The sequence below is a fragment of the Hemiscyllium ocellatum genome, chromosome 8 (assembly GCF_020745735.1).
Source record: "Hemiscyllium ocellatum isolate sHemOce1 chromosome 8, sHemOce1.pat.X.cur, whole genome shotgun sequence".
Lineage (NCBI taxonomy): Eukaryota > Metazoa > Chordata > Chondrichthyes > Orectolobiformes > Hemiscylliidae > Hemiscyllium > Hemiscyllium ocellatum.
This window is the reverse complement of record NC_083408.1, coordinates 76,158,438-76,180,735: the sequence shown is the minus strand read 5'-3', so window position 1 is coordinate 76,180,735 and position 22,298 is coordinate 76,158,438. Positions and strand designations below refer to the sequence as shown.

The window sequence follows — 22,298 nt, the reverse complement described above, 5'->3', positions numbered from 1 at the left end:
TTTTTGCTAGTCAATATCAGTGGCAGTGTCTGGGCTGAAGATTCTCAACAGACATGTTTTACATTTCTGTTATTAACCGAAATGATTTTTATTGATGCCAATTACGTGCATGCGTGCACACCATTGGAAAATGTCTATTTCTTGCTATCTTTTTCACAATTGTCATCTTGCAAAAATCTTTTTCTGCCAAGCTAATACTGTTTCAAAATTTCCTAGCTTGTCACACTTAATTGCTGCTGGCTTCAGATAAGACACTGCTGCTTCTATCTAATTTCCTCATTTTTGTGTCTCAACCTGTTACCGATTCTAAGGAATGCTGTTGTCAGTATGAAGTACACTATAAGCAATAGACTTTATTAACATTTCCTACTATAGCAAATTCAGAAATTTCAATTATAAATCAAAATTAGCTCAACCTTCACATCTCTAACACCGTATTGGAGAATTGAATGCTTTCAACACATCTGACTTGACTTCAGCATTCTGTATCATGTAGCATTTATTGAAATTAATAATTTATGAAGTAACCTCAGTAAACGTTTCATGTGTATATTTACATTAACTAATTGCTAAATGACCTGTGGATTATTTAAAAAGTAATACTTGCTACTAACTGGAGTTTTGTGGTATTCTTTCTTTATAACCCATTGACAAGAATCTGGTATGGAGATGCATAAATGAGCTTCTAAACTTTTGTGTTTTTATATAAAAGACCATGAACTATTGTGGGCCTAAATATTTCCAAAATAATTCCTAACATTCTCTACTTTTTGTCTTTCTGCTTTAAAGGTTAAATATTGCATTTCAATGATATTGATTCAAACAGATGCAAATTTACTCTTAACACAACTATTGCATTTTCCCATGTGTCTTTATTGAAAAAGATTCAGCACTTCTTGTTCGATAACACTGAAACGAAGATGTGTTGTAAATGCCACTTGTGTTTGATCGTGCGATGTCCAGTATATTATCTTAAATCTGGTAACTAGTTCCATTATTAAGAATGAAAAAAACAATTTGGAGCAATGGATCTAATTGATGTATTATATTCCAGAATGTCAGTTGGTGCTGGAGCCAAATTTCACTCCATCTAACATGTATTTGCAGAGGGAAACATTACAAGCATGACCTTTTAATTTCACTATCCCCAGTTTGAGTGTCTCTTTATATATCTGCTTAAGTGAAATCACAATGTCCTCCACATGCTTATAATTAAATAGAATTAATATGCTATTATAAATGCAATAGTTAGTTTTAGTCAGAACAGAATGCTCAATTCTGAATATCTATTGCTTAAGATTCTAAGTGGGGTCCCCAGAGACCTATACATGTACCTCAGCTTTATTCTACATTTATAAATTACTTCATAAAGGAATGGCTTATTGATGATACTGAGTTAAGTGGCACAGGAATAGGACGCAAAAAGATATTGTTAGTTTATGTGAGCAAAATTGGCAGATGACACTGTGTAAAATGGTTACATCTAAAATCAGCAAATATTCCAAATGTTTCGAAGCTGGGAACTGTGGAGAAACAAACATTTAAAGGTACAAATGCAGAATTCAGTAGAAATTAATGAACAAATGCAAGTGGGATCTCAAGAACGTGAAAATTACATTTAAGTTATGTAGTAATTTCTGCATTTAGAGTATGCATACAACTGTACGCACCACATCTCTGGAAAATGATGAACTTTGCAGACATATAGCCAATTTTTTTGGAATGATACCGAAGTTTTAAGGCTGTAATTATGAGAATGGGATTTATAGAATAGACTTTTCCCTTGTACTGAAGATTAAATGAATATGTAATTGATGCATTTAAGATGACTAAAGATGTTGATAATGAGAGAGAAAACTTGTCTGAATGTCTGGATATGCGCCTAGAACACGTAATGGCCCATATGTTGCAGACAGCAGTAAAGCAGTGGCATTCTGACTTGAAGAAAATTGTCAGTAATGATCTAATGATTTCTGCATGGATTTCTTGATATTAGTTTAATCTGGCACTGTTGAGGAATCTCCAGATGTCCAGCAACAATTATGTCTTTAAACAGGCTACACTCACACAGAAGCATTCTCCTAAAAACAAACCAATAAGTAAATGCATTAATTATCCTTAACTTTTAATTGGATTTTACACAGAGTAAAATGTTTTGGGTTGTAGACACAGGATTAAAAGGAAGGTGAAATGAAAGATATTTTGAATTGTAATCAATAAACTTTATATTGCACAAATTAAACTTAATTTCCATGGGCTAGAGCCAAAATTATGAACACAGCATCTTTCCCAATTTAGTTTTGTACTGGTTAGTTCAGTTGGCTTGTGATGCAGAATGTGATATTCAATTCTGGTACCAGTTGAGATTACTGTGAAGGACCCTCCTTCTCACCCTCTCCCATTGCCTGAGACGACCCTCCAGTTAAATCACTACCAGTTGTTTCTCCATAATGAGAGCAGACAGAGACTGCAGTTTGCTGGGACTGTGGAGAACTTTTTTTAGATACAGGCAATTAAAAGCTCAGTTTCACTTCACTCAATGATATGGAACCTTTTCAAGAATTTTTACAGTGGGACCAATAATGTAAAAGGGCTAGTTCTCATCAGTTCAGTGTTTTCTATTTGATTATTGTCTTTCAGGTGATTACACTATGGAGAGTGTAGAATTGCTGACGACTTATGGATTTCAACATTTAACTGTACATGTGCAAATTGTAGGAATTGCTGACCATATCATGAATATTGGTGCCAAGTATTAACATTCACCATTAATTCCACAAAACCAGACCATTAATTTATAGGGAAGTGTCAGGAAATACTTTCTCACATGAATCATGGAAGTTTTAAATTCTTGTGAACAAGTTATTGAAGCTAGGTTAATTGAACGTTTGATTCTGAAATTGTCAGAATTTTGTTAGGCAGGATATATTAAAAATTACAGAACAAAGAAAGGTTTAGAATACAGGTCAGCTTGATATAATAGAATGCCTGAACAGGTTGAAGATACCCTGAATGGTCAACTATTGTAGCTTTTCTCTCTGATATCCATCTAATTCTGAATGGAATGTTTTGTGCCACTTCTGATATGTGGCTTTTAATTTCTGCCATTAATTCCCATTTATAATTGAATAATTGGTGCAGAACCAAAACAACATGGTGTATTCTTTTTATTGAATTTAGTTTCTTGGAGTAAAATAGTGGTATTTGTTTTTTTCTAGGAGAAATCTTTGCTTTTGTAAAACAAAAAGTTGCTTTTGACAATTGTTTGGGGTTGACTTTTTCTATGCAATAGCAATTGTTAAAGGTTACTGAAAATATAAGATAATTCTGTTTAAAAAAAGGTTATGGCTTGTTCTTTTTGAGGTAATTTCTTGACATTGTGAAACCTGAGCTGTACAAAATATGAATGTGTCTATATATTGGCTAACATGTGAGGAGTAGCAGTATCTCTAAAAATATATAGCCTTCTCTTCTCAGGAGGTTTGTGTTTAAAGAAAGAATATCATATCTTTTTACAAATAATACAACAATAAAGAGGACAAGGAGGCAAAAAAAAATCAAAGTGGGAGAAGACCTGGATAATTAGGGAGGTTGGAAACAGATAATAACTTCTGCACAAGAATGCATCTCATGGGTTTTTTTGTAAGGAAAGTGGAATTGCAGATACAGTTTACTGTGTAATGTAGCCAGTAACCTGGCCATAACCTGAACGTAATTGGAAGCTAAATATTCCAGTTACAAGATTTTTTTTACAAACGCTATGATACAACGAAAGGGAAAGAAGCATCGATAGAGAACAGAATTACTGGTCAAAAAAAAATTGGTAATGGAATCTATGGACAAATGTACAAACACCAGAGAATGTAGGAAGTTGGTGCAAGTAGTTTATTGGCCTCTTAACAAGCTATTAAAATGGGATATCTATAAATATAAATACTGTGGTTAGGGAAGCCTATAGGAAAATAAAATTCATTATAATTTTCACTTTTCACAATGTATTTCCAGAGTCCTGCAGATTGAAATAGGAGAATAATTTGGATATTTTAAAATTGGATGCAAGATAGAGTATAAAACTGAATGTAAATGATTCATATAAATCACCAGTTAGATTTGTGTCTAGTTTGAGGTACCTTTCTTTTGGGAACATTGTCAAGACCATAGAATCAGAATATGTACTATTTCATGAAATTGATAACGGTTTAAAAATAACAATTCAAGCTGGTGGAGTTGTGTAAAGATGTAATAGTAAATGGGGAAAAATAATATTTCCATTGATTAGTGGGTTTGACATATTGTGTAAAAGATTGGATTTCTTATGTTTAAATCACTGGAATGGGGCTTCTGTCCACTCACATAAGAGGCTGATGCTTTGATAATCATGGAACATAAGGTTTTGTTTTAGGTTAATCTTAAATTTATGTTGTCCAGTCATGCAGCTGCATTGGCTACAAGCAGTTCACAGTCTGAGTGTTCTGTAACAAGTAATTTCTGACTGTCCAAAGCTGTTGTACCATCTACAAAGAACGTGTGAGTAGTACATTGGAATCTTTTCCACAAACTTGGCAGCTCCAACAGAAGGAGGTTGTCACCCTCCAGGACGCAGTGTTCAAATATAATGATAACATTCACCACTTCAACCACTGTACTAGCCTGACTGTAGTGTGCCACCATTGATACTTCACAGCAACTCACGATGGCTTTTTCAACAGTTCCTTTTGTACCTGTGATCATTAATGCATGGAGGGGGAAAGGAAACAATGACATTGGAACTGAAATAACTACACATAGGCCAGTATTCCTGTTACCAAGTCACCCTTTATTTACTTGTACACAGTACACTGGCTGTGGCCAGCCAGCTTAAAGTCAGTCCCCTGAACTGAGGGGATACCAAATCCCCTGTTTATGTATTTTTTTCTAACAGCGGTAGTATTTATTTTTCCCCAGCACTCCAGTTGTGTGTGTTTGTAGATGTAAGACACAGTAAATGAAAAGTGCATAAAACTTTATTCATAATCCACCACCAGGAAGAAAGAAAACACCTGAGTGGCATTGCCCTCCTCCCATGTTTGTTTGTTTGTTTTTAACTGAGAAGATTCAAATCTTCTGTGTTTCTCCCCCCCCCCCCCCACTACTGCCTAACAGTGGTAGTGCTTATTTTTCCCCAGCACTAATGTTGTGTGCAGGTGTAGGACACAGTACGTGAACAATGAGTACATAAATCTTTATTCATTGTCCACCGCCAAGAAGGAAAGAAATACCCGAGTGGCCAGTGACCAGCAATGCCCTTCTCATCAAAGGGGAATGCTGTGTGATCAGGAAGTGGCGGGGGGGTGTAGGGATTAAATCAAAATAGAGTCGGAGGGGACAAAAAAGCCCTCCACACCCTTAAAACCTCGAGGGTGTTGGTAGACACAGTGTGCTCCTCCTTTAGGGGCATCCAGGTTCAAATGTAACCGCGGAAGAGGGGCAGGCAATCTGCCCTAACGCCCCCCCCTCCCCCCACCTACTGCAGGGCCAGCTGCCTGGACCAGTTTTATGGCCAGTTTGGCCAGGCCCAGAAGCAGATCCATGAGGAGGTCCTCTGACCTACTTTTCCTCCCTCTGCACCTGGTGCCCGAAGATCAGGAGTGTGGGGCTTAGATCTAACCAAAAGCAGAGGAGAAGGTTTTTCAGAAAACTAAAAAGGGAGTGCAAGTGCCCACACCCAATACATACGTGGTACGTGGACTCCTATCTACTTTATTTATTTTTCTTAACAAGCGTGTAAATCTTCATTTATATTGCACCACCAAGAAGTAAGAAAACACCTGAGTGGCCAGTGACAAGCAATACCCTTCTCAACAAAGGGGAATGTTGTGTGATCAAAAAAGGGGAGGGCAGGGATTAAATCAAAATAGAGTTGTGGGGGGGGGGGAATAAAACACCCACTCGCTGCAGTGACCACCTCTCCCTGAAAACCTCACGAGTGTTTGTAGACACTGCATGCTGCTTCTCCAGGGACACCCAGACAAAGACATATCTACAGAAGAAGAGCAGGCAATTGTCCCTAACGACCCCTTCCAATGCCCACTGCCTGAACCTGCTTATGGCCAGTTTGGCCAGGCCCAGAAATAGACCCATGAGGAGGTCCTTTGACCTAACGTCCCCCCTCCTCTGCACCGGCTGCCCAAAGATCAGGAGCGTGGGGCTGAAGTGCAACCAAAAACAGAGGATGATAATGTTTTTAAGAAAATCAAAAAAGGGACTGTAAATGCCCACACCCAATATATATACATGGTCCATAGATTCTATCCACCTTTTTTTTCCCCACACTGCCGCCTAACAGCAGTACATCCCTGTTTGTATTTGCTCTCTTTTTTAAAAAAAAATCAGTCCCCATTAAAAAGGAATACCAGTTAACAACCTGGCTATATAATACAGTAATCAGATCCTCCCCCCAAAAAAGCAGAACCCAACAGCAGTAGTAACACGTTAACTGTGGTCCAGCTACCTCAGAGTCAGTCTCCTGAAGTGAGGAGATTCTAAATCTCCTCCTGTTAATGTTTTGTTTTCCCTTTTCTTTCTTCCAAACTAAGGCGATTCTAATCTCCTGTTAATTTTTTCTTTGTGTTTATATTTTCCCCAGCACCCGTGTGTGTGTGTGTGTGTGTGTGAAGGTGTGAAACACAGTGAAAAACAGCAGGTGTACAAATCTTTATTCAATTCACACTACCAGGAAGAAAGGAAACACTTGAGTGGCCAGTGACAAGCAATGCTCTTTTCATCAAAGGGCAATGCTGTGTTATCAAACAAGTGAAGGGGAGGGCAGGGATTTAATCAGAGTTGGAGGGGGGAAATGAAACACTCCACTCCTTGCAGTGCCCACCTCTCCCTAAACAGCTCAAGGGTGTTAGTAGACACCGCAAGCTCTTCCAGGGAGACCTGGGCATGGACATAGCTGCGGAAGATGGGCATGCAATTGGTCATGACGACCCCCTTCACTGCCCGCTGCCTGGATCTGTTTATGGCCAGTTTGGTCAGGCCCAGAAGCAGAGTCACGAGGATGTCCTTTGACCTACATTCCTCCCTCCACACTGAGTGCCCAAAGATCAGGAGCACGGGGCTGAAGTGCAACCAGAAAGAGAAGGTTTTTAAGAAAATCAAAAAGGGTGTGTAAATGCCCACACCCAATATATACATGGTCTATGGACTCCATGCCTTGTTTTCTTTTTCCACACTGCTGCCTAACAGCAGTACATCCCCTGTTTATTTTTTTCTCAGTGAGCTGGTTGTCTGACACTTATGAGTAGTAGTGTCATGTTGGGCATGTGTCGGATACAGTGAAAAACGAGTGTGTAAATCTTTATTTATATTCCAGCGCCAGGAAGAAAGGAAACACCCAAATTGCCAGTGACAAGCAGTGCCCTTCTCCAGGGATACCTGGGCCATCCCCTGTTTGTAGTGTCTCTGCCTCAGTCAGTGTAACTGAGATTGTGAATTAAATACTGTGTCTCTGCCCCTATCAGTATATTTTAGATTAGATTTCCTACAATGTGGAAACAGGCCCTTTGGCCCAGCAAGTCCCACACCGACCTTCCGAAGAGCAACCCACCTAGATCCATTTGCCTCTAACTAAAACACCTAACACGAAGCGAATTGGCCATGTTAATTTGCCCAGACTTAGACATCTTTTGGACTGTGGGAGGAAACTGGAGCACCCGGAGGAAACCCACACAGACACTAGTAGAATGTGCAAACTCCACATAGGCAGTCGCCCGAGGCTGGAATCGAAGCTGGGTTCCTGGCGCTGTGAGGCAGCAGTGCTAGCCACTGTGCCACCTCATTCCCTGTTTATATTTTTTCTTCTTTTTCTTTTATTTTCCTAAGGAGATTCTAATTTCCTGTTTTTTTTTTCTCTCTCCCTTATCGTCAGACTATTGCCTAAATGTGGTTGAGCTTATATGTTCCCCAGCACCCATGGGGTGTGTGTGTGTGTGTGTGTGTGTGTGTGTGTGTGTGCGTGTGCGCGCGCGCGCGCGCGCGCAGGTGTGAGACACAGTGAAAAGACAACAGGTGTACCAATCTTTATTCAATTCCCACCACTTGGAAGAAAGGAAACACCCGAGTGGCCAGTGACGAGCAATGCCCTTCTCATCAAAGGACAATGCTGCGTGATGAAAAAAGTGAATGGAAGGTTCGGGATTAAATCAAAATAGAGTGGGAGAGGAAATAAAGCACTCCAATCCCTGCGGTGTTCACCTTTCCCTGAACAGTTCAAGGGAGTTGGTAGATACCACGTGCTCCTTCTCCCAGGACACTCTGGTTCTCCCAAAGATCAGGAGCGTAGGACTGAAGTACAACCAGAAACACAGAAGAAGGTCCATCCCGTTTATTTTTCATTTTTTTTTAAGAAGAAGAAACAAATACTTCAAAATAAACTCCTCCTCAACGGGAAGACACCAACAGAATCCGTCTCCTCTCCTTTTTAATACAGGGAAAAAAAAAGCAGAGTCCTCCACTCACACTGATCCGCTCCCTCAGACAGCCCTGAGTGAACAGAATGTCTGACACTCCTGTTCTTTTTTTCACTCCTGTGTTTTTTTTCTTTATTTTCCCCAGCACCCATGTTGTGTCTGTGCAGGTGTGAGACAGTGAAAAGCAGAAGGTGTACAAATCTTTATTCAGTTTCCACCATCAGGAAGAAAGAAAACACCCAAGTGGCCAGTGACCAGCAGTGCCCTCCCTCGAGGGCAATGCTGCATGATCAAACATGAAGGGAAGAGCAGAGATTACATCAAAATAGAGTTGGAGGAGGAAAGAAGGCACTCCATTCCCTGCAGTGCCCACCTCTCCCTGAACAGCCCGAGGGAGTTGGTAGATACCACGTGCTCCTTCTCCCAGGACACCTGGGCTCGCCCAAACATCAGGAGTGTAGGACTGAAGTGCAACCAGAAATAGAAGAAAGTTCATCCCTTGTTTAATTTTTTCTTCTTTCCCAGCACCTATGTTGCATCCCCTGTTTATATTGGTCAGCCAGTCCTCCTTGATAGTCCCAGATTAACAACCCTAATCAAGGACCTCTAGTCATCAAGATCCACCTCATTCAAATCACTACATGAATAAAAGCCAGTCTCTCCATGTTGCTTGCTCTTCTGACTCAAAAATATATTGTTGCTGAATCAAAATAGAGCAGACTATGGGTGTATCAACACCAAGTGTGGGGCCACATTCCATGAGCAAATAAAAAGGTAAAAGATTACAAAGGGACAAATTTAAAATATAAAGGGGTTAGAAGGGATGTTTTATATGCAGCAATTTATTAGAATGTGGAATACCCTACCAAAACCATTAATCAAAACAATATTCTTAAATTACTTTTATCAGGGAAGTCGATTTACCTATATCTAACTTGGGAACGCTTGTGCTCTCAAATGTGATTCCATACAGGGTTGTAATTTTAAAGAGTTGAAAAATGTGGTGCTGGAAAAACACAGCAGGTCCGGCAGCATCCGAAGAGCAGGGGAATCGACGTTTCGGGCATAAGCCCTTCTTCAGTAATTTTAAAGATGTGACATTTGAACGTTTCATGTACTTTATATTGTCCTGCAATGTGTAGTGACTTGTATACAAATCGACTTTCAAATGGACTCCAGAGTGGAACCCGCTCACAACCCGTGGACTGTGCAAATATTTGAGAACAATATATTTTGCATATGGATGGGTATGGTGGGTTATTTTTGAGTCCTAGTGAAAATATAAAGAAATGTAACATCTATAATTTCATGACTTGTGATCAGGATCAACTGTTTTCTTTCTTCATAGCCCGCAAACTCCTGAAGACTATACTCAAACTGTTGCCACAGCTGAGATCAGCTTTACAAAGTTTTAGTAGCAAGACTTCATATCCCATATTCTATTAAAAAAACCTGTTTCTAAAAAGCACTTAGCTTACGTAGAAAAGTCATATCAAAAAGACATAACACTCACTGAAGATAATGGGTGAGATATACTTGTTATATATCTGACTGAGAAGTTGCTGTATTTAGACTGAGAGCTTTGTTTAAACCTTATCGTCATGTACAGAATCCAAGATAATTAATTACTGATTACTTTTATTTGTTTGAATACTTTGGTTAATAGGAAAATTGATATTTATTAGACAATATAATCGTTTATTTCAAATGTAATTGGTTTTAGGCATAGTAGCAAGGTCCAGTTAAAGGGAGATCATTCAGTATTTCTTTGAAGTCTGACATCTAATCGGCAATACCAAATTTACAACTTAAATTCTTGGGTTGATGGCATGACCCCCAAGGTCAGCTATCATTGCCCATTCCTAGTTGACCTGAGAAGGTAATAGTGAGCCTTTATAAAAATACTTTTACTGAGCTGACTGGGTTGTTAAGCCATGTTGGTGTGAGAGTGGAGGCATTTACAGAGTGGGAGAATGATCGGAGATTTCCTTCCCTAAAAGGTTGAATGAACAAGTTTGTTTTATGTTGAGACCAACTTTTTTATTTACATATTCATTAATTCAAATTGTGGTAGTATTTGAACTCCGTTTAGATTATTTATTCAGGCTTCTGGATTATTAGTTTGGTAATGTCACAGCAACACTAAGGTTACTTCGTCAAATTTGATACACAAAACAATTATGTTTCAGTGCTCTAGAATATCAGGTAAAGATATAGTGACCTAATTACTCAAGCTCTAACTTTTTTGTAACTAAATATTGCAAATGAATTTGAAAAGCTTTACAGTGTAACTGTAACATGGAATAGACCAAATTTTAAAATAGGTCTCAGAGTCATTGGGGAAAAAAACATTTTGCAGTATTTCCCTTGTTTAATCTATATTAAAAGCAAAATTAGATGTTGCTGATTAATGGCTTGAAATGGCTATTGAATTCAGTTACACAGGGCAGCTAAATTAGTATGAACAGTTGAGATTGGTAATTCAAATGCTAGATGGTCTGAATCATATCTCTGCACCTGAAAGCTTAGAAATAGTGAACATTTACGGAACAAAAAAAATCATTTAAATAATGTTAACAGATCAAAATTTTAAAATTGCTTCCAGTGTTCCCATAAATACAATTGTTGAATTTTAGTTTGATATGTGCATGATGTGTTCTTTCCCATGAAGAATTAGTGCTACATGCTTTACTGTTGCATTGTTTAAACCTTTCCTGTAATCATAAAACAATAAGGCATTCATCTGAAAGATATGACGCAACAAGTCAAGTAGATTGTTGTTTTCTTCTCTCACTCCTGTAATTACAAGTTGTCTTAGAACCAGGAGTTTTATGTTTAGCAGATATTAACATTGCTCCAAAGTTGAAACAAGAAGTTTGGAACTAACAATGCACTGAACTGCGAAATGGTATTGGGATAGTTAGTTTCTTCAAGCCAGTATGTTTACTTTGTTCTCCCCCACCTACCTCATTTTGATTCCATTCATATTTGCCTTATAAAAATGAACTGATGTCTTGAATAGTTAATATTGATCACTATTTGTGATATTTGATTTGCTGTGTGAATGAAGATTCCACAGGTTGTTAAGCAATCAGTGTTGTTGGTTTCACAAAGTGCTTTGGTAAAATCTTGTGTAATTATTTGGTAACCTCTATACTGAAATATTTATTTGTGCAATATTGCTTTTAATTATGCATCTTTATTCTTTGAGAACAAACACAAATATTTTTATTTCCTAACTTTTGATTGTTGCAATTTGTAATATATTCTGCATTTTTTTCCGAGGTTGAAGATGGGGTAACTAATTGAGTAATTCTGAGAGATTCATTTAACTTGCCATTGTTTAAAATAGGCAAGCAGTAAATAGGAAAGAAAATCCTTGTGAATGCTTTTAAGATTGATGTTGTATTCTTGAGCAAAACACAAAAAAGCTGCTCCTTTTATACACCAGCTCTGAGCATTTGAAAATGCTGAATTTAAACTTTAACCAAGAAAATAAAACTGTGCAATGAAATATGTAATATTCATGGGTATATGCTGTATGAAAGTTTACTTGTGAATTTTTCTCGCTCTTTTATAAATTGCAGCAACGAAATAATTGTTTGACAGAATCCAGAAGTCTGAGTGTCAGCCATAACGACCTGACACACTGTGGATCAACATTTGGAATGAACTAGACCCTCCATTTGGAAGAAATAGAATCCTCATTGCTGGAATTTCTTATCACTTTCCAAATTAAAATCTCAAAATATTCTACTGTACAAATTCACCGGATGTTTCTGATATGTTTTAGAACATAAACTATACCGTCTTATATTGTGAATTGTTTGATGCAATAAGAGTTTAAAAAAATACACAATGCCAATACCATCAAAGAAAATTTGTTTTAAAGAACAAAATAAAAATGCCACAGCTGAGCTGGTTTTAGATATGTGGGTAGAAACTACTTTTGTGATACCTTTTTAGTGTGACTTAATTTGTACAGCTGAATTTATCCTTCCTTATTCTAAAATAAGGTCTTATACAAACCACTTTATCAGCTATATTCAATAAAGGCCACTTTACCTTTTTGGCATCTCATGTAGCTCATACGTACCATATGTTTGTCATTAAATAATTGAGTAGTCTGGTATATCAAATAATGTGTTAGTGAAGTCAACAGATCATTAATAAATAAATAAATACTATCTAAAAGAGAATTCTGAGGTACTTTGTATAATGTTCCAATTCTTTGATTGAAGATATACCATGAACTTGCACTATATAATCCCTAGAATCAGAAACAATGCTGCTAATGTATGTAGAGGTCACTTTTATTGCAAAATTGTTTTTATAATACCTCAATCAGCTATCCAACATCATGTTACAAAATCAATACCTGAATGACAAAGAGCACCTGACTTGGTCTTATTTACTAACCAAATTACTGAGACTGAGAATTGTGGAACAGTTACGCTTGAATCATCTTAGATGAAAAGAAAAAATAGAATTGAACTAGATCTTAGGTAGTTTTTTTCTTAAATTGGCATGCTGTTTCAAAGAACTAAACATGATACGTTTTTGAAATTACAGATGTATATACTAGGAATGTTAATTTGGTGATGGCCAGGACAGCAGAAAATGATCAGATTACACAGACATTTTGAAATTTACAAATTGAAGGCCTTTATAGATAACTTCATCTATTATTGTCTGATTGTTTTGCACTTGTGTATATATTTAGCCTGTCCCATGGGTGATAATTTTATGTCCTTTTTGGGCAGTACCTGGAGTACTACTTGTCCGCTTTCAGAGTGATTTTATAAAGCATGTTTTGTCTGTTTTTACTTGTATATTTGTGTACTAACTAATGTATTTGCACATATTAAAAATGAGGATGATGAAAAGTGAGGTTACATTTGAAGATTTAAATCATGCCAGTTTGTAAAAATAGAAAACGCAGAAGACATTAGGTATATAGATGCTCCATGACATTAAAAGTTTTACATGTGGTTCTACAAACACTTGAGAATTTTTAAATGAGTACAGCAGCTGTTAAGTGTTAAAAGTTGAATTCTGACTACATTAGTTAGATTCAGTGCAATATAGCAAAACAATGGAAAAAGATGTTTGTTCAGGCTACTAAAATTAATATTATTTGTAGCTGCAAATAAATTATTTACAAATTTTGCAGATTTGCAAATTTATTCAATACATTTATTCCAAGCAGCAGCCTTTAATCCCTAAATGAACTATATGCCACCTCAAGTTAAAGCAGTAAAATTGGAGTTAACAGTTCAAAAGTGCTGTGATTACAAGACCAATTAAGAGGACAGTGATTTTTGCAGATAGTCCATTTTAATGATGGAAGAGAGGGTGTTTATAAGCTTAGCTAATGAGCTTGCATCCAGTTAACAAACATTTAATTGTATATTGCACTTTAACTAAGACTAGCCTGTGTAGCCTTGATATTGCATGTAATGTTTCGGCATAACTCACCTGGAAAAGTTCAGAGTGCTACGAGTAAGCAAGTATGTTGTTCAGAATTGAATATACTGTATTACTGTCGTAAATTTTCTTAGAATTGAAGACTTTTGCATTGTTATATTAGTTATATTTGGCCTATGTTACAATATTTATGTCCAAAATGTATGAAATTCGTGTTTTTGTGAAATAAATAGTGAGAAATAAAAATTTAAAAACAAACCTTTGCATAAACTTCATGAACAAAGTGTTGCTGAAAGAAAGCAAATGGTAAGTCATTTTATTTATACTTGTTGGATAGAGGTTTATAACCAAATCGTCTTAATTGTTTAATCTGTAATTTTTCATTTTCTACTTGTATCTGTTGATAACACTCATTATTTAAGATATAATTTATTTTTACTGTATTCTGTCACTTCTGTTATCTCTCCTCACACTTCAATCCTGTTTGAGCTCATTTGCTGCCGAAGCCCTCATCCGTGCCTTAGTACCTCCAAGATCTCACCGTGCTAACATTTTCCTGGTCTCTCTCATTCTATCCTTTTGTAAACATGAAACTATCTAAAACTTAGCTACCCACATCTTGCAGTGTCACATTTCTGTATCACTTGTGAGCTGACTGACTTGACTTCACAGCAACATCCTGTTAGGGAACATCACTCCTGTTGTTACTACATATCAGCACCATGAAACAGTTCGCTTCACCTGTTGCTCAAAGTTTTGAAATGTCAGTGTAATCTGAAGTAGACTGTGCCCTTTTCAAAAATCAAAAGGGATAGCCTCAGGGCCTGTCACAAGATTGCACAATATCCAGCTGGAGATTATCTGATCAGAATAAACCATTATCCTGCAGGATGGCTTTGATGTGCCCAATTTCAGATTTAGAAGTTAAACCAATGGCTGAGGCTGAATATAAAGGGTTGCCAGTAAAGCCAATCTCACTGTGCCTGCAACGTGAACTGACAACTCATTAGATTTGTGTGGACAGTCGGAGAGAAATCCTTTGTTAATTTTCCAACTAGGACATAGAGGAAAAGGAACTTCTTTAACTGTTCCATTTCAAATTTGAATTTAAGCACAGGATGGAGCCCATTAAGAAAGAAGGAAATTCTTGGAGTGCAACTGCTGATCCAAATATGGTAAATGTATAATCTGCATGCCAGAAATATGCAATAGTAGGAGGTTAGCTGTCCTTTCATTTCAGTCATACTTCCCATGGAATCCAACAAAGACATTTACAAGCTCTGGGCCCAGGAGGGATCCAATGGCAACACCAGTCATTTGGATATTTGCTGTCATTAATACTGAACTCAATTGCAAATTTTCTGAGTTCTTAAGTTCAGCAAATACCCAGTTTTCTCAACAAAAGGTCGAGATCACCATGATTTAATGCTGCAATACAGGTAAATATGGCTTCCTTGATTGATACGTAACATCGAATGGCTAGTAACATCGAATGAATGCATAGGCACAGAATTGCTATTGATATGCCTGGCAATTTTAAAAAAATCATTCATGGTGCATTTTTCCTGCCAGCATCTCTACCAATCACTCCACTTCTCCTTTCGTGCAATATAATATCGATTTTCTCCTTGAATTGGTATCTCTTACAAATTATCCTGATGAATCCAAGATAAAAAGCTTTGACAACATTTCTTTATACAGCAAACCTCAAGTTCTGGATTACTATTGTCATCCAACCTGGTTCCATGGCTCATCCCTACCTCTGCACTCTTGACTAACCTCATAAACCAAGAGAAAGCTATGCTTTTCTAATTCTAACCACTGTGTTCTCTACCATCGGTGGGCATGTCTATGGCTACCTTGGTCCAAGCAATGGAATTTCTTCAAAACGCTTATTTTCATAGAGCTGCACAGAATTGCATGGAAGGAACAAGCAAAGCCTTAGTATTCCAGCAATTTATAATAAAACCATCCATTGTTCCTTAGTAACAATGTATATTTTTACTAGGGAGATTAGATGCCAACTGTCAAATTACTATATAGGGGCACAGTTTGAGGGACGTCTGGATGGGATTATCTTGACTTACCCAGCGTTTCTGCGATGTTTGAACCATTGCTGATTTGTAAAAACCTTTAGCAATTTTGGTTTGAAGCTGTGAATTTAGAATTGTGAATGGAAGACTACTTGACTCTAGAAAACATTTTGTGGTAAAAGGAACAGAACAGAACAAACAATCTGTTTATTTGACAGGCCATGCCTAAAGGTTAATTTCAGGCAGATTCTTGATTGCGTTTCTACAGATACACTGACCTCAGAAAAAATATTGTATTTAAACAGGTAATAGAAGTTGGCTATTAACGAGGGCTGTACCTGAGCATTTATTCCGATAAGGACATGATAATCAAACACTCCTGTTGAGGCCTCAGGAAAAGACTGTTTCCATTCTGAGAAACTGAGTTAGTTGTTTATTGAACATGCTTTCTGGGAGATGAGTTTGGTTGCTGATGATACAACATGAAGATTTGAAAGCTCCATGCCTAATCTCCCTCATTAGCTTTTGGAAGCCCAAATAGAAGAAAGCTGAGTTAGAATTATTACTACCTGTACTTGAGAAAACTGAAAAGGTGATCCTGATCAGCGTTCCCAGAAAGAAACCAAGGAGTCTAAGTCTATGCCTGTGAAACCTGCATTGTAATCGGGCCAGTTGAGGTTTTAAAAAAATTATCCCTTAACTGTATGTTTGTCTTTTATGTGAATGGGTGATTGAAGGCAAATGCTTTGGGTTTAAAGTGTAAACCTTAATTAGATTACATTGTGTAATTTCTTCTCTGCTAAAGTTACTGTACATTTAATAAATTAAGCCTTGTTTAAGGTACAAAACTGGTGACTGGATTCCTGATGAAGAGCTTTTGCCCGAAATGTCCTGCTCCTTGGATGCTGCCTGAACTGGTGTGCTCTTCCAGCACCACTAATCCAGAGTCTGGACTCAATTGTTAAGTCTGGTATTGGTTATTCAAAAGTATGGTTAGAAATCATTGGAGTAACTATTTGAGAACCTTTTTGAAGGGTTTTGCTCAGTTGTGAACACAAAGACAGAAAAGCCTGTTTGGTTTGGCTGTCTTGGTGTCATAACCGTGAGTACCTCATCAGAAGATTGCCTGCTCAGTTGCAGTTTAATAAACAAAGTTATTCTAGTTAATTGCTAACCACAGAGAAACAGGACTGATGCAAATTTGTGTTTTTAATTGTGATTAATCATAATGGTGATAGACTAAAGCAACCTTTCTGGCACTTGAAATTTCACTTCTGTAAAATTTATTTAAATGCTATATAAACAATATTTGTTTCTGAGATTTAAAATAAAACTATTTCTGTCCCAGAATAGTTTGAGTTGAAGAGTATGGTGCTGGAAAAGCAGAGACGGTCAGGCAGCATCCGAGGGGCAAGAGCATCAACGTTTCGTGCATATCAGGAATGAGGCTTATAAGCCGGGGGGGGGGGGGGGGAAGGAGGGGGAGGAGGGTGGGTCGGGAGGGATGGTAGCTGGGAATGAAGGTGGGGTTGAAAGTGATAGGTTGGAGAGGAGGCTGAAGCATTTAGGTGGGAAGGAAGATGAGCAGGTAGGACCATTCAAGAGAGTGGTGCTGAGTTGGACGTTTGAGACTGGGATAAAGTGGGGGAGGGGAAATGGGGGACGTGGTGAAATCCACATTGATCCTGGGAGGTTGGAGGGTCACCGGTTGGAACATGAGGCGTTCTTCCTCCATGTATCAGATGGTTAGGGTTTGGTGATAGAGGACCAGATCTTACATGTCCTTGGCGGAGTGGGAGGTGTTTAGCCGCAGGTCAGTGGGGTTGTTTAGTGTGGATGTCCCAGAGATGTTCTCTGAAACAATCTGCAAGTTGGCAGCCTGTCTCCCCAATGCATCCAATGTGATAACACATCATCTACTGCGTCCGTTGCACCTGATGTGGTAAACCCTGCTGATCCCTTCCACCCCACCAACCTCTGGATACACCTCATCATACTCTGCCATTCTGCCACCAACAAACAGACCACACCACCAGATACATTTTCCTCCCCACCCCATCTGCATTTCAGAGAAGCCGTTCCCTCCACGACTTCCCAAAATGTTGATTCTTTTGCTCCTTTGATACTACTTGACCTGCTGCTTCAGTCTTCCCCGGACTCTGAGGTGCCAGAAAACTGGAAAATTGCAAACATTATAGCCTTGTTCAAGAAGGATAAGCAAAGCAATTACAAACCAGTCAGTTTATTTTCAATTGAAAACAAAAAATGCTGGAGATCACAGTAGACCAGGCAGCATCTATGGAGAGAAAGCAGGCTAATATTTTGAGTCTAGATGACTTCATCAGAGCCTCAAGTTTATTTTCAATGTTGGGGAAGCTCCCAGAAACAATTATTTGATATAGAATTGGAAACCACAGAGAAAACGTAGAGCTGATTAGGAATAGCATGATTTTGAAAGGGAAAATCATGCTTGATTTAGTTTTATTAAGGGATAACATAAAAGTTTATTGAGGGTAACACTGTTGTACATGGACTTGCATAAGTCATTTGATAGTGTCTCTCGCACAATTGCTCATGAGGAAAAATGTGGAATAAAAGAAAGTAGTAACAAGGATATAAAACGGGCAGAGTGATAGGAAACAGAGTTATGGTCCAATAGATATTTTTCTGGCTTGACAAAGGTTTGAAATGAGTTCCTCGGGGATCAGTAATGGAACTCTTGCTTTCTCTGATTACTGTATATATTAATGATCTATATCTTTGAATGCATGAGGCAATTTCAAAGTTTGCAGATGACTCAAAACTTGGAAAAATTATGAACTGTGAGGTCAGGAAAGAACTCTGAAAGAATATAGGAAGTTGAGTGGGTAAATGTGTAGCAGACAGGGTTCAATGCAGAGAAATGGGAGGTGATGTATTTTGATGGGAAGAACATTAAAAATATTTTTAAAAAGGGGGGAGGGGTTCAATTCTAAACAGGATGGAATAACAAAAGAACCTAGTTGGAAATGTGTCCAGATTACTGATGGTGGCAGAACAGTTTGAGTGATTAATTAAAGTGTACATATCTTCAGCTTCATTAAAAAGAGCACAAAAGCAAGGAGGTGGATGTTGACAGTGTATCAGATACTCCATACCTCAGCTGGAGTAGATTCATACAGCACAGAAAAGGTCCTTCAGTCAATCAAGCCTACTCTGACAGACTACCACTATAAGTACACTTATCTTAATTTCTCGCACTTGTCCCAAATCCTTGAATGTTGTGATATTTGAAGTACTCATCCAAATTTTTTTTAACAAGTTCTAAGATTTCCAGCCTCCACTACCTTCCAAGTTCATGCATTCAAGATTCCTACCACCCGCTGAGTGAAAGTTTTCTTCCCAAAATCCCTCTGAATCTTCTGCCCCTTACCTGAAACAATGCACTTTTGTGATTGACCCATCAATTAAGGGGAACAGCTAATCTCTATTCGCCCTGTCCATACCTCTCATAATCATATACACCTCAATCATGTTCACCTCAATTTTCACTGCTTTAGATAGATTTGAATTGTTTTCTTTAATCTCCCCATCCCAGGCAACACCCTGGTGAACCTCCTCTGTATTCCTTCTAGTGCTATCACATCCTTCCTGTAGTGAAGTGACCAGAGCTGCACACAGTACTCCAGTTGTGGCCTAACCAACACTCTGTAAAACTCCAACATTACCTCCTTGTTCTTATGCTGTACACCACAACTGATTAAAACAAGCGTCCCATATGCCGCCTTAACTATCCTATTCATTTGCTCTGTTGATTTCAGAGATCTGTCAACAATTACCCCAAGATCCATCTGTTCCTCTAAACTACTCAGTGTCCTGCCACTCAATAAATACATCCTCATTTTGTTTCTTCTACCAAATTCACCTTGGTTAAATACCATATGCCACTGGTCTGCCCATCTGACCAACCTATCTATACCTTCCTGTAGCCTACAACCATCTTCTTCGCTATTAACCACTCTAACTATCTTGGTGTCATCTGCAAATTTGCCTAACATTCCTCCCACATTTTCATCTGTATCATTTATGTATATAACAAAAAATGAGGTCCCAGTACTGATCCTTGTGATATACCATTGGACACCAGTCTCAAGTCAAACAGCCTTCTACCACTACCCTTTATATGAGTTTCTGACCTATCTCTCCATGTTTCCCTCAGTTCCAAGTGCATTAACCTCCTCAATCAGTCTCCCATGTGGGCCTTATCAAAAGCTTTGTTAAAATCCATATAAACATCATCAAATAAACTTCCCTCATCCACACACGATGTGTTTTCAAAACATTTAACAAATGTGTTAGGCATGATCTCCCTCTGACCAAACTATGCTGACTACCCCTAATTAATCCATGCCTTTCCAAACAGGTATTAATTCGCTACTTCAGAATTTTCTCCAGTAATTTCCTGACCACTGATGTGAGACTCAAAGGTCTGTAATTTTCTGGTTCATCTCTACCAACCCTCTTAAAAAGTGGAACCAGATTAGCCATCCTCCAGTCCTCTGGCGCTTCCTCTGTGGCCATCGAGAAATTAAAAACTTGTGTCAGAACCCCTGCAATTTCCTGCCTTGTCTCCCCAAATCAGCCTGGGAAGCAATTCATCTGGGCCAGGGTGTTTCAGAGCCTTCCATACCTCCCCATTTCCCATGTCAAACTGCAAGTTCCTCACAGTCCCTTTTCCTCGGAGTGGGACCATTCGGCACAGCCACTTTGGCGTGAGTGATTCGGCGCGGTCGGTTTGGCGCGACACATTTCGGCGCAGAACTGTTTTGCAGTTATTCAGTAGTAGTTATTAAACTACTATTATTAAAATTATTAAAATATTTTAAAATAAACATATTAATATACAACTTATTAAAAACCCGTTAAAATACCATCAACAATTTTGTATTTGCCTTATTTTAACATTTTTACTGAAGAGGATAAACATTATTTTTCTTTTTATTGCTTTCATGAATGCTTGCAACTAAGCCTAAAAAGGAATAAATAAGAGCTGCGCCGAATCGCTCGCGTCGAAATGGGTCTGTGCAAAAATGGGTCGTGCCAAACCGGCTGCGCTGAATCGCTTGCGCCCAAGTGGCTGCACCAAATGGTCCTACACCCCCTTTTCCTGAATTCAGTATATACATTCACCTTTTCCTGAGCGAAGACCAAAGAGAAGTATTCATTTAACACCCTTTGCAAACAGGTTGCAAACTTGGTCCCTAATGGGCTTTACTCTTTCCCTGGTCAGCCTCTTCCCTTCACTGTATTTATAAAATATTAGATTCCCCACAGTGTGGAAACAGGCCCTTTGGCCCAAGAAGTCCACACTGACCCTCTGAAGAGAACCCACCCAGACCAATTTCCCTCTCAATAATATATCAAACACTATGGGCAATTTAGCATGACCAATCCATCAGACCCCCACCTCTTGGATTGTGGGAGGAAACTGGAGCACCCAGAGGAAACCCACACAGACATGGGAGAATATGCAAACTCCACCGTCAGTCGCCTGACGTTGGAATCAAAGCCAGATCCCTGGCGCTGTGAGGCAGCAGTGCTAACCACTGAGCCACTGTGCTGCCCCAAATATAAAATGTATCTTAGGATACTCGCTCTAATCCTGTTTTAAGTCCTTTTCATGCTCCTTTTTTGCTTTTCTAACTGCTTTCTTCTGCATTCTGTATAGTGTAGAAAGGGGATACATATGCATTGGAGGGAGTACAGAAACAATTTACAAGAATGGTTCCAGGAATGAGAAATTTAAGCTACTAGGTCAGATATAAGTTGTTGTGACCCTTCTTCTTGTAAAGAAGGTTGAGCGAAGATCCAATAGAGGTTTTCAAACTTGAGGGAGCTGGATAGACTAGATAAGGTAAACTGTTCCTGCTCATAAAAAGGAAGAAGAATCAGAGGGCACTGATTTAAACTGATTTGCAAAAGAAGTAAATGAGGTGAGAAAAATTTTCAAAATTAGCTAGAGTTAGGTATGCACTGCTTGGAAGTGTGGTGGAGGCAAGTTCAGCATAATAGGCCAAAAGGTCTCTATGCCATAACACTATGAATGTCTGAATTCTGTTATTCAAATTCTGTTAGATGGTCCAAATTAAAGCTATGGTAATACTATTGGTTTATCACACTTAGGCATTTTTTTGGATCTGGAAATGTTTGGAAAAGAATGAGTTAACAGAATGGTGGTAGCACGGTGGCTCAGTGGTTAGCACTGCTGCCTCACAGCACCAAGAACCCAGGTTGGAATCCAGTCTTGGGCGACAGTCTGAGGGGACTTTGCACATTCTTCCTATATCTGTGGGTTTCCTCCTGGTGCTCAGTTTCCTCCTGCAGTCCAAAGATGTGCAGGTTAGGT

At 38.4% G+C, this 22,298-nt stretch overlaps 1 protein-coding gene across 4 annotated transcripts in view; it reads left to right on the top strand.

Moving 5' to 3' along the window:
• klc1a (kinesin light chain 1a) overlaps positions 1-14,138 on the top strand; it is a 101,166-nt gene extending 87,028 nt beyond the window's left edge. For all 4 annotated transcript variants that reach the window (XM_060829227.1, XM_060829229.1, XM_060829231.1 and 1 more), the window contains one exon: positions 12,041-14,138. In XM_060829227.1, coding sequence (XP_060685210.1) covers positions 12,041-12,130 — 90 coding nt within the window. In that variant the 3' untranslated portion in view covers positions 12,131-14,138. The remainder of the gene's footprint in view (positions 1-12,040) is intronic.
• Positions 14,139-22,298: the final 8,160 nt, after the last annotated feature.